The 17674-nt window shown below is 47.1% G+C and overlaps 2 protein-coding genes across 6 annotated transcripts in view; one reads left to right on the top strand and one right to left on the bottom strand.

Annotated features, from left to right (window-relative positions):
• Positions 1–5212: 5212 nt before the first annotated feature.
• Positions 5213–9629, bottom strand: mRpL43 (mitochondrial ribosomal protein L43). Its single transcript, XM_077636854.1, has 2 exons — positions 9120–9629; positions 5213–5427 (listed from the first exon to the last, which is right to left on the bottom strand). Exons 1-2 carry the CDS (start codon positions 9493–9495, stop codon positions 5264–5266), a joined length of 540 nt encoding a protein of 179 aa, XP_077492980.1. The 5' UTR covers positions 9496–9629; the 3' UTR covers positions 5213–5263.
• Positions 9630–9677: 48 nt separating this feature from the next.
• LOC144104063 (uncharacterized) overlaps positions 9678–17674 on the top strand; it is a 49606-nt gene continuing 41609 nt past the window's right edge. The window contains exon 1 of one of the 5 annotated variants that reach the window (XM_077636853.1): positions 9678–10095. The gene's annotated coding sequence lies outside the window, so the exon portion shown is untranslated. Of the gene's footprint in view, positions 10096–10378; positions 10544–17674 lie in introns of those variants that run through there. The other 4 variants (XM_077636851.1, XM_077636850.1, XM_077636852.1 and 1 more) reach the window with 4 other exon arrangements.

Raw genomic sequence — 17674 nt, 5'->3', positions numbered from 1 at the left:
TCTACAGCTGAGTTTGATTTAAATTCTCAGCTGTAGGCAAGGGTAGGAATGAATACCAGAGGCTGTTCCTCTGAGTTTTCTCACAAATGCCTGCACATATACTGCAAGACATTTGCCACGAAATTAACATTTGTTTTGTGTCAACTGTGTGAACTGCCATTACCTATTTGTGCAACACTGGCATAAAGTGAAGTGTAGATGGGTAGAAAATGAAGAAAAGCACATTTGTTAGATGATTAACTAAGACTGCTATGTGTATCATAAACATTCCAAGTTCTGAAGTACTATATCATGTCTTGCTTTGTTTAGAACTGTGGACTTTACGTTTTACCTGCCAAGGAGCGACGGAATTCTTGACAGAGTGACAGAAGATAGCAGTATATCCAACATTTGTAGCAGTCATTTCCTAACACTCAATCTTTCAAAATGCTACCCATTGGCTGTGACAGGAAAAACCAAGACCCTCTGTTATAAGCCATAATTTAGCTAGATTGGGTACTTTTCTCAAAATTACCTCCATCTTACGAGCAGCAACAAATCAGCGAGGAATACAGACATCATGGTAACCACACAGGCTATGCACACTGCGGTGGTATCAATCTATATCATTGGCATAAATCTATGAAGCGAAAATGTTGCGAATGTGAAAAGATAGACGACAAGGTGCCAGCATAGGCACAAGGCATTGCTGAATCTTATTTGTATCAAGCCACAGGTCAATCTTTGCTGTGGCTTTTCAGTATGCACAAGACAGCCATTTTATGCTGAACAACACCCTTGCATCGTACTTGTTTTGTATAGTTTCGATAGATCATGATTTATCTGCCATATAAGGCAACTTACAACCTGGTGATCCCTCAAACACAGCCTAGCATATGAGCCCAAATTATGCCAGCGTCACACGTAGTGAATGCCATCTCAATTAAAAGGGACCATTTGGAAATGGCCAGTATGCAGTTGTGGCCAACTTGGAATCATTTGAAGCCTTTCAGATTCCAGTTGGATTTAATTATGTTAAGGCCTGTTCTAAGCGGTCTTTTATAGGCAGGGTGATTCAGAAATGAATTTCACATATGCATCAACATATTTGCATTTCAATTTACATCGGTACTGTGCGCATTTGTGTTTGAACTCTGCTACAAACAGTGCTGTTTTTTGCATGTCTTCTGACCCTTTCCCTTTCTTTAGACTGAGTCAGCTTGCCAGCAGTGCAATAGGAACTGGTCTTGCATTTAGTGCACATGCAAATTCTGCTGTTGAAACGTAAGCGCAGGAATTTATTTTGGTGCTACATGGGGGCACAAGAGGAACTGTTGCTCTTGCCATCAAAGGTTATTTTTGCCAGCTCCGACCTGAGAGAGGCAAATGGGGAAAAATTTTTGCCTTGGAAACTGAAGATATATATACATATATCTTGTACATAGAACTGCCTTCTCAGAGGATGCTTTTTTTGGAGGAAATAAAGAGACATATTGTACATACCGGCAACACCTGCTTCCTGTTTTAATTATGCATGTGCGAATATTCGATAATTTTGAATATTCGTTCGAATAGTAAAATACTCAGTAGTCGATTCGATCCGATTATTTGGTATCCAAAATCTCGGAAGTGTTCAGGAACTCCCTCGGGAACATTTCAGGAACTCTTTCTGCGTCTGGTTTCGCTTCAGTGTACCTCCTCCAGGATGGCACCGCGGTCCGCACGCCTCCAAAGCCCCAACTCCATGCCGCGTGCCTGCCCATGTGCCGGAGTTTGTCTGAGAATGCTCGCGGTGCCAGACGTGAGCAGGCGGAAGTGCGGTGCCAGGATCTGTAATTGCCAGGTGTCTGTACGGCCGCACTACCCGCGATGCGCATGCGCCGTAACAAGACTGCGACCTGCTTCCGCACGCCGCCAGTGTACACGAGTTGATTGGTGCCGACGGGGCAGGCATGCGAATAGCTGGCCAGCACTTGGCGCCCTCAGGGAGATCTGTGCATGCGCAGTGGCTCCCTGCGGAAGCGGGTTGCGCTATGCCAAATCTCTAATCCGACGACGCATGGCTTCTTTGACTTCCGCAGCCACTCTTCTCCACTTGAAATTCGCTAAAAAGCGCGACAGCTTGAGCACGAAAGGGAGCTAGCATGAAACACATGGAGATAGGTGCCCTTTTCCGACAACTGACACGGGGTGGCACTGGGCGCGCGTGTTGTGTATGTCTATCAGGTGTCATGGAGTTACCGTGCAAAAGCAGCAGCTGCGCAATGGTGCAATAGCAATTTTGGAGGATCCACATAGATATGTTGGCACCGCATGTAAGCCGGCTGCCCCAATTTCTCATAGCCATTTTTGCAGAAAGCGAACACAGCTTCAGTGAGCGGGATAAAGCGTTAATGCATTCTCTCGTTTTCATGTACTGTCCATGTGTGGTCGTAAAATACATGATTTGGTGCGATTCAACATGTTTTGTCTGCCAGAAGTATTCAAAACTTTTTGAAGAAAATTATTATTTGCTTTGAAACAAAAAAAAAACACTATTTGCACAAGGCTATTTTTAACGTCTATGTTACCACAGTGCACAAAAATGAACAGGGACGGACAGAAAAGACACCACAAAGCACTGGTGCAGTCCTTTAGCGGTGTCAAACGCTTTGTGGTGTCTTTTCTGTGCGTCCCTGTTCATTTGTGTGCACTGTTGTAAAATAGGCACGCGTAATCAACTAGCAGACCAGTTCATATAGCTTGGGGAATGATGGGTGCAAACAATTGGCATGCAGCAAGGGTCACTGAAAAAGAGCAGTACTTGACATGCAGACTGCATGCATTTATAAGCGAGCGAAAAAAGATTCTTCACTCAAGGTGAAAGTGGCCCAAGTATTACCGGGCCACCATGGTGACTGAGGGGCTTTGGCATTTGACTGCCGATTATAAGGCCGTGGCAGCCGTATTTCAGTGGAAGTGAAATGCAAAAACGCCCTTGTGCTGTGTAATGTAAGTGCACATTAAAGAACCCCAGGTGCTCTAGATTAATCCAGAGCCCTCCACTATAGTGTTCCTTGTAGCCCCTATGGTGCTTGGAAACGTTAGAACCCACAATTTACGAAATTTATTCTTTTAGAATGGTTTTGAAGCAAATGATTTGATTCCAGCACAGGGGAGGAAGAACTGGCTGACTTACCTTCAGTATGCTGTACCGCAAAGAAGCTTAGCTGCAATATTATTCAAATAAAGCTCGAAACAGCCCACACACCAACGCCGTAATGCCCAGGCAATGAAGATACAGAGCAAAAGTTTTAGCACTAAAAATGGCTTAAGTATTCTGTTACAATGGCTTCGAATCAAAGCAAACAAATTTGTCATATTGATGCCAGCAAAGGACAAAAAAAAAAGTGAAATTAATGAGCTTTGCTATAAAGATTTGTAGCACCATTATGCAAATAGAGCCCAAAATGACACACACACTGGCCCTGTTATACCAAGGTAATGAAAAAAAAAAATACAAGCCTCAACCTTGCAGCATTGCTTCTAGCCGCTACATTGCAGAGTGAAAAAATAAATTGAGAAAGAAATGTCATGATTAAATACCATGAAATTATAAGCCGATTCTTCAGTTGTAAAATATGAAATTGTGCTCGCATACAATGTGCGCATTTGATCAATAACAACTTGATATAATTTCATCACTTGGTGATGTTATAGCAATACGCTACATTTCGGGCTGTATCGCTGCATGGGAGGGCCAGCTTTTGCAGTGGGCGATCTTGCAGGAGGCCTTGTGACCCTTTGGCCTGGCTCCTTGAAATGTATTTTGAAGTGCAGGTTGCATAATGTGCAGATCTGACATTCCCTTGCACACAAAAATGAAAGCTACTGGCATTAGCGCAGTATGCTGCAAGTACTCCCCTTTGATTGCCACAACTGCATTCGCATTAGGATACTGAACAAGGAACAGCTACAGCAATTTGAAGGGAAACACTCTTCACATTTTAGGAACTATATTTTTTTTTTAATCTAGGTTCCAACTTGCAAAGGGCTTAAAGGGGTTGTTTGTCTAGATGAAAACAACTTCAGGGAAAAAAAAATGCTTCTCACTTGGCGAGTAAATGCCAAATGCATGCTAATAAACTGCTCTTTCTCATATCACTCAAGCCAACTGCTCCGACCTGTATATTTGGCATAGTTGTCCCTTGAAAACTCCAAATTCAACTTGACCTCTACGGAAGAACAGAAGTCGCTGTTGCTGGCATTGGTGTTAATTTTCTTTTGGTGCTTCCATCAGCAGCTAAAAAAGGCAAACACAAGTACTGTGGACAGGAAAGAAAAAAGTGTACTGGTACAGCCTCTGAAGTAAAAGAAATAAAGATGGAAATAGCCCGGAGTGAAAGAATAAAGACTAAGAGAGTGCGGGGTGAAACGAAAAGAAGTAAAAGAGCGTAGAAGACAAGAAGAAAAAAAAAAGGGGGCACAATGCGTGGATCATGCCATTTGCAGCATGTGCTGTCTTTGCAAAAAGTAACCAGGCCACATGGTTTGCTTCCGAGTCGAGTCATATAGTGAAGCATCTATCACTCTGAACAGAATGGAGTAAAAAAGTTCATTGGAGGAACTTGGAAATCTCTTAAATGTGGGAAGGTGAAAGCAGTTTCCTCGTTCTTGAGCAATTTTTACCCAAATTATAGATCACGTGACATCACAAGGTCACATGACCTAGGTGGCGATGTAACGGCGAGTTTGGGCCATTAAAGGCTATCACCTTAAAAGAGAGCTAGCTGTCCTATAGCGCACTTCCCTTTCATAAAACGGACTATATATAGCAGACTGCTTACACCCTTTTTATTCCCGTATTGGCGTATGTGTTTAGAGTGATGCTACTCCTCAAGCTCTAAATCTGTAAGTAAAGGAGAGCCACTGTCCTCACCTTACAAGGTGGTTCGGTCTTTAGGGAAGACGAAACGGCTCCACTATGAGTGTGAGAAGCAATCATGCAGCTGGGTTGCTTTTGGCAAAGATGGTACCTTACATAAAAAAAGAAAGGTGCAACACTCCGTGTTTTGAACGTGGCCGTTTCGCATTTCACCAAGCATGAAAGCGTTTTTAGCACTGCTCGAGTTTTGACCAGCTTCAAAAATGCTGTAATCTACAGTACAAAGTGCTAGGTGAACAAAGCATCTTTAGATTTGGTGCTCGAAAACCTCAAATGGCTGTGTGTGTCTATGGACACTCCACAGGCAGGTGAATGCCAAAGGTGGTGTTTATTTGTATACTACACATTGCTAGCAGTCTATCACTCCTCCTTTTTTTCAGCATTCTCTGTACTGCTGGCAGCAGCCAATGCCTGGAGCTCTTGAGTTGCCGTTGGGTACACCTGCTTGTACCTGCTGAGCTCCTCATTTGGAAACTTGATGAGGTTGTGCTCTGTCGGCCGGTTTGTGAAGGGCGTCCAAAAGCCTACAATATAAAAAAATACGTGGAAGAATGAAGGGGAAGGTTATGCTCATGAAATAAGCAGACATAAAAGGGAAAAGGCCTGCACTGGAAACACTACAAAATAATCTACATGATCCTTTGTCAAAGGGCCATTATCACTGAGATACAAATGCCTAAAGTAATGTCATGCTCAATTCTGGCATGTAACACAATGGCTGCGGAGCTCACCTCCCGCAAGGTGCCATCTATTAAACCTGACGTCGTACTAGAATGACCACATTCGCTTCACAATCCCGGCTCTTGAAGAAAGTATGCTTGAAAACACTGCTCTAACAATTCGTGCCTTGCCTATTAAGGGCGCATAAAAGGATCAGTGAATGATAAAAAACTCGACACATGTAAAAAACTCGTCGGCTCGTTGTGAAACTTATTTCTACTTCCCGAGCAATGCAGACATTGAAATGAGCACCAATATTTGACGTGTACTGCTAACCAGGAATGAAAAAACTTTTTCCAGAACTTGTCTCATTCTGTGCACTGCAGTTTATTCATACTGAGCAGCTGCAAGATTAAGGAGGGTATTTCACCAGTTGCCTCTACTTACAAGTCAACTCAGCAAGGAAACTTGACAATGAGGACAAACTTAAACTGTATTGATAGCGCACCACATTCTAATCATTAAAGGTGCACTAAAGAGGAATCTGTACCTGTCTTTTTACCGTGGGAACTCGATCTATATGTTCGGAGCATTTTTAGAATCTTCAAATTATTGTCCTGTACGGCCAATTTCCCAAATTTAAATCTGATTAAACGTCCTGGCTCCCACCTTTTTTGAACTCAATGCGGAAGGTAGGAAGAGTCAACCAATGTGTGGTGCACCTTTCAGCCAGTCCCGTGGCGGCTTCGCTTTCGGTTTTGTTTTTTAGGTTTCTGTGAATAAATAGTTTTAGTCCCAGACAGTATAGCCACAAATTAGGCCCTAGGAAATAACAATACGCATGGACTCTTTGGTTTACGTATCACTCCACCAATGGCAGAGCGGCAAGCTGCCACAGGACTGGCTGAAAAGCACTCCACGCGTTGGCTGACTCCTTCAACCTTCAGTATTGAGTTAAAAAAAAAAATGTGGGAGCGGAGACGTTTAATCCGATTTAGATTAGGGAAATCAGCCCCACAGGACAATAATTCGAAGTTTTTAAGAATGCTCGGAGCATGTAGATTGGGTTCCCGCAGTAAAACGCGAGTTCATATTCCTCTTTGGCGCACCTTTAAGAGACCACTCTGATTGAAAACGGGGATTGTGCTGTATAAATTATACAACACAAGAACACGAAATACAGGTGTCACAGCATATGCCGATTCAAGTGCATGCGTAAACAGATTTCTGGCGTGGATCACTCCGGCAGGACTATATTGCCATTCGCTTTAAAACAGTGGCAACCAGTCCTTCTCATTTTAGACATCATGAGTTTGAATCGAGTGACGGGAACTTTTAGAGTTCAAATTTCTCAGCCATAAACACATCTTTTGCAGCCGCCTAAACGTCAACATAGCCAGAGCGAGCCAGAGAATCAATTTTTACTAAAAACAATTAATGGATGGAGTTTTGCTCATTGTCCCTTTAATAGCAGACATAGTGACAACATGGATAATTTGCTGCCATCTGTTCATTGTTTCGAACTCAGCTATATAAGCTGCATAATACACAAGGAACACTTCTACAGGTGTGTTTCAGAAGCCTTCGCAAGTACATTAGCGTGCAAGTGATAGCCTTGAAAAAGGTTGGCTAAGCACAATTCTGGTCAGCGAGTGGCAGCTCCATAAGCAACAGCTCTTGGCAGCTCTAAGAGCTGTCGTTTATGGTTTAGATAGCAGCCAAATGGAATGCCTCGTATCTCCTGTTCAAACTCGTTCATTGCTTTATCCGAAGTGGCGCAGTGTTGCTAACGAGTGGTTTGCTGATTGACGGGCTACTGGGAGGCAGCTTCTGCCTCCTCCTGCAGGCATTTACGACGTTCTTGTAGAGTATTGTTTCGAGCGCAAACTTTATCTGTTAGCACTTGACAGCAGGCGGATCAGCATTAGCGGCCGAGAAATATGGAGCGGCAGCTGTTGCGCCTCCGCAACAGCTACCACCTGTTACATTTGTGATTCATGGTGAAAAACAGCGCTAACTAGACACAGCACACAAGATAAGGAAGACACCACAGCGCGTGTGGCATCTTCTTTCTCCTGTGTTCTGTCTAGTCTGCACTGTTTTTCACTATTAATATTCATCAACTAGTCCAAACTTCTGCCTTGCTACGCATGTGATCCTCCGCGCTGTGACATCATTGGTCATATGACAGGCGACATCATACAAATGTGCGGCATAGACCGGCTTCACAGAAGTTTTGCACCAGGAGATTCCACATAAACCGTAAGATACTAAGCTCTCGCTGCAAAGGTTTTTAGTTGTGGCCGTTTTGGTCATATGCTAAAAATATCGGCTCCTTGCAACCATAGAGGGAAAGATGGCGCCCGCCTATGGGAGCTTGCATGGAGCTTCCTCGAGACCACCTGTACCACCATGGGTGCTCTAAGCATCATGGGGCGGAGAGCTACCGACTGGAGAACTACAACTTTTGGGCAAAAAATAATGAAAAAAACAAACGTTCGATAATCAAGAATGTCCTAATATTCAATATCCTGTCTATAAATTGCAACGAACGAGCAGAAAAGCATGTAAATGCAAAGTTTGCCCAAAATAAGCGATGGCTTGCTCTCCAAGCACTGCAGACCACAAAAGGCAATATTTCGTGCTTAATTTAACAGGTGCACTTTCAAAAAGAAACATGTTTTTGAAAAAAAAATGTCGCTTCAACAATTTAAAAGGTTTTTTCACAGCATTTCGGAAAACAAAACCTTTTATTGGCGTCGTGTGCTGTTGCGTTCTCGCTACTATGGTTTTTGCGCACTACTTTTACGCCGAAGTCGTCTGCGCGCGGGGCGCGCCGTGTATACGGAATGGGACATTTCTGTAACAACACTCTGTGTTTCTGAAAAAAACCTACTGTCCTGCACCAAGTAGCTCATCGCCCCATGATGCTTTGCGCGCCCATGGAGGTACAGGTGCAGTGCCGAAAGCTTTCTCTCTAGTTAATAGTAAGAAACTATGCTCGCAACCATTCGCGCAGCGGCGCACATGTTTTGCATCTTACCGGGCAGTCGAATAGTTAAGCTCGTTAGCAAAACTTTTAACGAAAGGCCGTAACACAAACATTTTTTCCCCCTCTCACGCCAGATTTAATTTACTTCTGTGCCCGCCCTAACCCAAGTAAACAGCGCCATATTTTTAACAGCGTAGGCGCCTGCGTTGCAGACCCGCATATGTAAGGGGATTGATTATCCATGTGGAAACGAAGCGGCAGCAGACGTAGAAGTAACAGAATCGATAAATTACAGGGTCGTCCGTGGAAAACTAGCACTTTCGCCCAACGTATCGCGTCAAAATTGCATACATAGCCCCACAAGTTGGCCGGCAGATTATTCAGGTGAGTTTGCGTGAACATTTAGATTAATAAGCTGTAGACAAAGAAGAAAGGCTCGACAAAGTACGGCAGCTTCTGCGGGCGACTGGTGGGTATACAGCACATTACAGTAGCTGTTGGGCGCAGCTTTCAGTGTGCGTCTGAAATTTGTTTTCCCCAACGCGGCACGTGCGTAGTACCAACCTTGGATACTTGGGTGATCGGTGTGCCAGTACTTGATGGTCCGCACGATGGGAACTCCGGATCGGGTGCGAAAGTGGTCTATCCACTTGACCAGCACATCGGCACTCGTTTGGGTGACCCGCATCATGTCGCGCGTGCCGTTGAGGTACTCGGCGATGATGTACGGGTCGCGGTGCCGACGCGGCTTCAGGTACACCACGATGCCCGGATTGTCGCGCGCGAAGTTTACCAGCTCGCGCTCGATGTACTCGCGCATGCCGCGGCTTCCACCGTGCGTCTTGCAGAAGGTCAGCGTGAGCCGCTGCAGTTGGCAGACATACCGCCCGATGCCATTGTAAGCCGGCGCTTTGAGATACGCAGCTGCCTTATGAGCCATGTTGACTGCGTACCAAGCTTATCCTCTTATCACAGTCGCTCCGGATTCGTGCCAGCGATCGAACGGCTCCGTTCGTGTTTTCAGCAGCTAGTACGCGCGTGCGAGCACCGCAGCACGGGCGACGCCATTTTAAATGTGTCGTTGGATTGTAGCCGCTTGCGACGAGCCCATGCAAGACTAGACGAGACGCTTGACGAGACTGCTCGTTTCAAAACTCGCCAAATTTGACGAGAGTTTCGTTTCCGCTCGTCCGACGCCACGTAGACCACGTCGCCCGCTGGAATCCAGCGGTCGAGCCAAGACGGGACTACCGCGCGTTCGCGTTTCGCGCCAGACACGAAGTACGCTAAAGGCGGTGTGGGTGCGCGGCGTTTCGCGGGCGTTTGATGTGTCCTCGGATCACCATGCCTCGACGTGTGGTCAGCGTGCAGTTGCGACCGCGGGACAGAATTCACGACCGTCGGAGAAGCTGACTGGCCTCCGCCGTAGACATCGACGGGAGCTTCGTCGCTACGACGGCGGGAGCAGCCCGGCGTTGGCGGCAGAGCCAAAATCCTGCGTTGTTTCCCGGAAACTGCGCGGGACCGACGCCAAGATCAGGTAAAGTTAGCTTGCTGTCTGCATAGGAAAGTTCGCTTAACCCCCTTCCTTCCTCATTTGCAAACGCAAGCACGTCTCGTCTGTTGGGCAACACCGTTTCGCGCGCCAGACGAGCCTAACCAGCCTGCCGGGGGGCTGATTGCTAACCCACTACGTTACTGAGTTGGCGCAGTGCAGTGCATTTCATTTGTCTCTCCCGCGCTTCTCCTTCGTAACTGGTTCCGTTTCGTGCGCCGTGCTTTTTTCTTTTTTGTTTCTCGCGATCTCGCGCCTTGCCTGCGCTGCTCGTTGAGCGTGTCCGAGCGCGGGCTGGCATGAGCGCGCGCTCGTCTGCGTACGCGGCAAGAGCGCCGACCGCGGCACTGTGCGATCGCTGCCGGCTTGGACGGAGCTCTCTCCTCGGCGACCCGCCTCCCTTCTGACCGCGGCGAGCAGCGAAGCACCCCCGGTACGCAGTCCTTTCAGCGCTTTTCGCGATCCTTTGCGCTTCCAGGGCCAGCGCCTCGGCCGCCTAGCCGCAACATCTGCCGCTTTAGGGGCGATCCCGGGGTTTTCTGTTCGATTCGCCTCGTGCTCCGCGCCAGTGTGTTGAATCCCGCGGGTCCTGTCTTCGGAACGGTGTGATTTACCGCGCTGCTCTCGTTCGGGCGTCGATTTTCGGTATCGCTCCCTCGGCTGGGGTCCTTATTATCGAGAATATTTGATTTTTTGCCCGGTTCTGTAGCCGCCGGCTGTTGGGCTCTCGGTCTGGCTATGTGCCGAGCCGGGGGCGCAGACAACGCGCCCACCGCTTGTAGTACTCCTGCCAGCGATGGTCGTCTGCACCGATTTTATTCGAGGTGGGAAGTCCCGACCGGATGGCGGGTGACTTGTTCCAGCCTGTTCCCCCGGCCAAAAAAAAAAAAAAAATCGGGCGCTGTGATACCTGCCCCGTGGCTCGTGCACACGCGACCTGGCACCAAGCTACGTTTCCCTCTGCCCGGTCTAATAGCTTGTGACCTCTGACCTTCGCTTTCATAATCGTGTTTCAGTCAGCCCCTGTAATAGCTGTTTTTTTTTTTCCGCTGAATAATTATTACCCGAGTGCCGTGATTGTCGATAGAACCAAGTTAAAGCGGCGCCTGGAAGAATGCCCGGTTAATTCAGTTTAGCGCCAGCGTATTGAATACAGCCTTCGTCGATCAGGCGCAACGTGACGCCCGAACCTAATTTTATCCAAGTTTCGTTTGAATTTCGCGGCAAAAAGTTGCGGATCTCGGGGGCGCCGCGCCATATGTTGCCCTTTAGTGGTTCCTAGTTTGACCTTTCGAAAGTGAAGGCTATGCTATGATCGCTGTTTTTTTTTTTAATTTCAAGGCCAATCGCTTTTGATTGACCCAATTTTTTACCTCGTTTTACTGGCTCATGCTTGGAGCCAAAAGCTTCCAGCGAGCTTGCCAGATTTTTGTGTTATATTTATCGCTGTCTGGAAGCGTGTATTCCCTGCCAACCTCATACGTGCTGGGACGCGCTGCCTACTCTATTCGTAGATCGGTGTCATGAGCCCGTGTATAGATCGTCGGCATTCGTACCTTCATGCTGGCGCAGCCTAGTCGGCTGTGCCTTATCTTCAGTACGGCGCGAAAGCCCGGCCTACGGCGCGCACTCTTATCTGATGCCTGTATCTTGAAACAATGCCACTGGAATAACAAAAAAAGTTCGCGAACGCGACCCGCAGGAGTACGGCGCTTCATGCCGCGACTACGTCGCACGATTTATTGACCTCAATTGCTAATTCCCGCGGGTTTTTGGCGGCTGAATCGGGGTTTTCGCTTCCTCCCTGGGTTACCCGCCAATCGCGTCGTGTGTTCGGTCGCCCGCTGCGTTGACCTTTTGCTTCGTTTGAGAAGACTGCACGCATTATAGGTCGTGCCCGTAAGCGGGATGATGATTCTACCCAGAGCAGCGTGCCGCCTTCGAAAGCCGCTGCAGGGGGACTTGATAGTGCGTTTTTCTTTTATTTGTTAAGCCTCCCCCCCTGTCCGTGAGCGGTCTTTTGGACTTGCTGATGGTGCTTTTCCGTCACTTCTGCTGCGTTTGCTGCTTCGTGCGCAAGTGCACCTCCAGGAGTCTTCAGAATCTCCCCAGCCATGTCTTCTTCTCCGGCCTCTATCTTATCGCTCCCTGCTGGCCAGCGTATTTTTCTTTTTTTTCTGCAGCTTTCGCTGATCCGTCGTGAATTTGGGGGACGACGTCGTATTCTTGTATCTTGCAAGCAGTGGCAGTTGTCGTCTGCTTTATTCGTTGCAGGCGACTTCGAGTCTTGCTTTCGTCTGCATGGCTTCCATTTGGCGACCTGAGAATCCACCCGTTGAGGATCATCTTCGACAGTCAAACCACTAGTGTTTTTGGCTGTTTTGAAAATTGAAAATTGGTTGTTTTGGGGAAAGGAAATGGCGCAGTATCTGTCTCGCATATCGGCGGAGGCCTGAACCGCGCCGCAAAGGAAGGGATAAAGGATGGAGTGAAAGGCAGAAAGAGGTGCCGTAGTGGAGGGCTCCGGAATAATTTCGACCACCTGGGGATCCAAACGCGGTCGCCACGGTCGGGTTCGAACCCGCGGGTACTCGGCAATTATACTGCCATTTTTTCGTGCCTCACTTTAAGTACGAACTACACGTCACTGCCGTCATTCGGTTGATCAATAATAATAATAATAATAATTGGTTTTTTGGGGAAAGGAAATGGCGCAGTATCTGTCTCATATATCGTTGGACACCTGAACCGCGCCGTAAGGGAAGGGATAAGAGAGGGAGTGAAAGAAGAAAGGAAGAATTAGGTGCCGTAGTGGAGGGCTCCGGAATAATTTCGACCACCTGGGGATCTTTAACGTGCACTGACATCGCACAGCACACGGGTGCCTTAGCGTTTTTCCTCCATAAAAACGCAGCCGCCGCGGTCGGGTTCGAACCCGGGAACTCCGGATCAGTAGTCGAGCGCCCTAACCACTGAGCCACCGCGGCGGGTAGCGGTTGATGAAACCGAAACAGCGTCAAGAAGAAATTCAATCAGTTTAGCGTTCTTAGGCCAGTACAATGGGATGCACGTTGTATATCAATGTCTAACTAAATTTAAGGCGCACTTGAGCTTTCTTGCGTGCGGAAATGCGGGGGCATTTCGAATTCTGTTGCCTCCTCAGTTATTTAGTTAGCCAGTTAATCATTGATGATAACTAATTAATTGACCAGTTGCTTAATTTACTCACTGATCATTTGTTATGTGTTGTTATTAGCTATTTTAAGTGGTCGCTTTAATTAAATAATTTGTAAATAGCTAAATTATTTGGTCAATATTGTATTTTAACGTTCGTTCAATTCTGGAACTAGTAATTCGCCAATTTCGTGAATTACGTTGGAGCAGTTAGCGAGATTCATCGCCTTATTATGTAGTACATTATTTTATATAGTTATGTGGTCATTTAAACTTTCCAGTTTATCCGTATTAATCGCCGCCGCGGTGGCTTAGTGGTTACCGCGCACGGCTGCTGGCCCGAAAGACGCGGGTTCGATTTCGACCGCGGCGGTCGAATTTCGATGGACGAGAAATTCTAGAGGCTCGTGCACTGTGCGATGTTAGTGCACGTTAAAAAACCCCAGGTAATCGAAATTTCCGGAGCCCTTCACTACGGCCTCCCTCATAGCCTGAGTCGATTTGGGACGTTAAACCCCCATAAAATATAAACTATCCGTATTAATCGTTACAGATCACAATTGCGCTCTTTCCTATATGATCGACACTTCGTGAGGACGCGCTCTGTCTATGGCCCGTGGCCTGTCCACGCCACTCACGAGCTGCAAGAGATGTTTTCGCATTAATACGTTTCTTTTCTGCGTCGGCGCAAGCCAAGAGAGGCAGTCGCGTACGTGGCAGAGCCGTAGTATCGCGTAACCCGACACGCCTGGCCGCATGCATTCCATGCCCTGTGCGCGTGCCTACGAGCCATAAAACCGTCGCGTTATAGTGCTATAGTCGCGTGGAAGCATCAAATAGTTTGTCTTTCAGCGGGCCGCCATATTTTAGTGCCAGCGAGGGAGGGCGCCCTGTATTCTCGTCAGAGCCCCAGTGCACAATGCACTTCTCTCTTTTTAGACATTTTTAAAACGTACTACGGCACCTCTTTCTTCCGTTCTTCTTTCACTCCCTCCTTTATCTCTTCCCTTACGGCGCGGTTCAGGTGTCCAACGGTGTATGAGACTGATACTGCGCCATTTCCTTTCCCCCCAAACCAATTATTATTATGCTCACCTTGCTGCTCCATGTAGTCACCTTTTCAACAGTTGTGTAGAACAACCGGCCTTCCAAGTTGGTTGCTTTGTCTAAGCTTCCTGCTGCTACCAGCGACCAACTCCCAAGTTGGTCGTACTGCTTAAGAGAGTATATACAGCTATCTTTTCGGGTGCGTGTTTTCTTCTTTGTAATGATGCGTAAGGCATTATTATACATGGATTACCGCGTGGTATTCTCCTGCGGCCGCTAAATTGTATATAATCGATTTTTTTCTCGTGCTGTATCGGTTTTGAGTTTGAACAGCGGAACGATGACTGTGTCGTCAGTGTGGTTATAGGTCGCGTGAGGCATGAAAAAAAACAAACTGCAGTATGCTTCTACATTTGTTGTTATTCCGAATCTTGAGGAAGGCTTTCTTCAACACTGTAGTTAATTAAAACGATGAATCAGCGATTATAGCGCAGTTTTTTTTTTTTCATTTCTCACGTGACATATAACCGTGCACACTTTGACGTCACACCCATCGTTCGGCTGCTGAAACCGAAACACCGCGAGGAATAAATTTCATTATAAACTATTTAATTGTCTTAGGCGAATGCCATATGGTGATTCATGCATCATTGTAGAGGAAAAAATAGGTGTCCGAAATTAGGTCTCTCTACTCCTTTAAACATGGGATCACTATGGTCGGATGAAACTCAAAAACGAAGCTGCAGATGCACCTCAAAGGAGGACCTCCAGATAATGGCGTCGACCTATGTCATAACGTCGCTGTTAATCACCTTTGTTCGGCTAGCGTAACATCACAGGGAGCGGCGGATGAAAGGCTGTTAACCGTGGCGTCGTGAAATACGGTCGACGCCATTGGCTGGGGGAGCTCCTTTGAGGTGCATCTGCCGCTATGTTCTTGAGTTGTATGCGTCTGTAGTAGTTTAGCTTTTAAGTATTGTCTTAATGCCCCTGAAGCCACAAAGCTGGCATCAGCGACATGTGCATAAGTATGCCCGAAATCGAAAAATACTCTAATAATACTCTAATAATCTTTTTCTTAACCTATAAATCTCTTAGGTTTTTTCTTGAAGGGACCATTAGCCATGGGATCCTGTAAGTTTTATCCGGCGTTCTCAGTGCGTGGGCATCACGGAGATAAGAATGCTTGTGAAAGCGTAAGCACGCGTTTTTGGCTCCTGTTCAGTTTGCAGAACGACATAACGGGACGTAAGACGCACAGCGAAATACGTAATTGGCCTAATTTAGCTTAATTTATTGTTAGCGCCCGTGTTTGCTTCCTCTTCTTGTCTTGTCCATGTTGCTACTGCGCTGTAATCTTGAGTATGCGCAGCGGAAGTAAATTTACAAACGGAAAAAAAGAGGATCCTTCCCTCTTTTTTTTTCTTCCAGGGAATGGAGGGGCTTGGCAGTATTTCTTCTTTAGAAGACACGGCATGTCACTGCGTGTTTACAGCTTATCTCGGTGTCAAATTTAGCGCATAAAACGGATGTGTCCGGACTTCATGGTCCGCGAAACAGCGCAGAACAACAACAAAAAAAAAACAAGGACGAGGCAGTAGTGATGGCAGTAGTATAGGACATGTACAAGCGCAGGCTTAAAATAGTTTTTATATTCATTGGGAGCGCCACCGCCCCCCCCCCCCTCCCCACCTAAAAAAAAAAAAATCAAAGCCGCTAGGAAACTATACGTAAAATAAAAAGTAAATAAATTGTGAAGTGTTTAAAGAAGAACGAGCTCTTTGTGAGAGTGACAATGCATATACACTCTAAACAGAAAGGATTAAAAAGGGGGCAAGCTGAGCTCTAGCGCAGTCCATAGAGGACACCTTTATAGGAGAACTAGCTTTCAATAGGCTCTCCTATAGAACCTATTGAAAGCTAGTTCTCGTGTCCTCGTCGTCTCAAGCGCTGTTTCGTCGACCACTTGACGCGTGCTTTGCTTAGCGAGAGAGATTTCGCAGGCTGCAGAGAGTGTTTGAACAGCTAAACACGCAGGGATAGCAGGCAAGGCAAAAGATGGATAACACGCCGAAATTACTCAGACACACGCCTTGCAAAGGTCGTCATATCCACTGCTCTCTGCGATAAAGAAATGTGATTCCTCATAAAACGTCGGCGCTGTGTGGAAAACTCGTTTATAGCTATACATTCTGAACGAGAACACCTTCGACGGAAGTCCGTCTGGTCGGGTTTGAAATAAAATTCGAGAAATATTAGCACAAATACAACAATTTATCTTACAAGCCCAACAGCCGCCGCGGTGGCTTAGTGTTTATGGCACGCGGCTACTGACCCGAAAGACGCGGGCTCGATCCCGGCTGCGGCGGTCGAATTTCGATGGAGGCGAAATTCTATAGAGGCCCGTGTGCTGTGCGATGTCAGTGCACGTTAAAGAACATCAGGTGGTAGAAATTTCCGGAGCCCTTCACTACGGCGTCCCTTACAGTCTGAGTCGCTTTGGGAAGTTAAACCCCCTTAAACCTTAAACCAAACATTTTAATCCCAACGTTTCGAGATCAACTCGGTCACTCCTTCAGGGTCACTTTTTCGAGGTCCCTTCTGCAGGGACCGCGTTCAGTCAGCCCTGAAGAAGGGACTGAGTTGGTCTCGAAACGTTAGGCTTAGAATAAACTCAATTGGTTGCTGCCTTTCCCAACTTCTAGTACTATAGTTGTATCTACTATCCCGGAGTGGTACAGAACGGTTCAGTATCCCACGACTTCACACTGCTTGCCATTTCGCTCCTCAGAGGTTGCAGCGAGCGGAAAAAAACAGTACCGTGCCCATTTAAAAGGCCGCATCCCTTTAACTTGTGTTTGCTCTTTCTTATCTCTATCTCTTATCACCTCCCCTTCAGCACTTCTCTCTAGGCGCTGTCGTCCCAGAGTCGGTTAAAAGGCGAGCATTTCCGTTGTTCCTAAACTGCCCCTCCTCTTCCCTTACTAACGTCCAAAGGGGCCACAGAAAGGTGTGTTTGAGCTTGGCTTTAAAATGCTTGCACTATGTAGAGTACAGGCCACCGAGCGTCCATGCCGCGTACGAGACCTCTAAAGCGAGCGGGAAATTTACAATACAATTTTAAAAACTCCCGCTTTCGCACCTCGCGGCGACGCGCGGTGCCGGGCTTTCGCACGAAAACCTGGCATACGACGTCACGTCTCGCAAATGACGTCAGCAGCCGGTCGTAATGGTTGGTTCACAGCGCCAACTTCTTTCAGACGTCACGCGCTACAGCGGCCGCGGCCGCAGCCGGCGGAGGTAGGGGAGGGGCCGAGTGAGTGGGGCCGGCGGAGGAGCGCCG

The sequence above is a fragment of the Amblyomma americanum genome, chromosome 9 (assembly GCF_052857255.1).
Source record: "Amblyomma americanum isolate KBUSLIRL-KWMA chromosome 9, ASM5285725v1, whole genome shotgun sequence".
NCBI lineage: Eukaryota > Metazoa > Arthropoda > Arachnida > Ixodida > Ixodidae > Amblyomma > Amblyomma americanum.
The sequence above is the reverse complement of the archived record's forward strand: the minus strand, read 5'-3'. Positions and strand labels throughout refer to the sequence as shown.

Excerpts from the sequence above, each read along its gene's own strand:
- mRpL43 (XM_077636854.1), bottom strand. The coding sequence starts at position 9,495 with ATGGCTCATAAGGCAGCTGCGTATCTCAAAGCGCCGGCTTACAATGGC. Across the intron at positions 5,428-9,119 it reads CGATCACCCAAGTATCCAAG|GCTTTTGGACGCCCTTCACA; the intron begins GTTGGTACTACG and ends TTTATATTGTAG.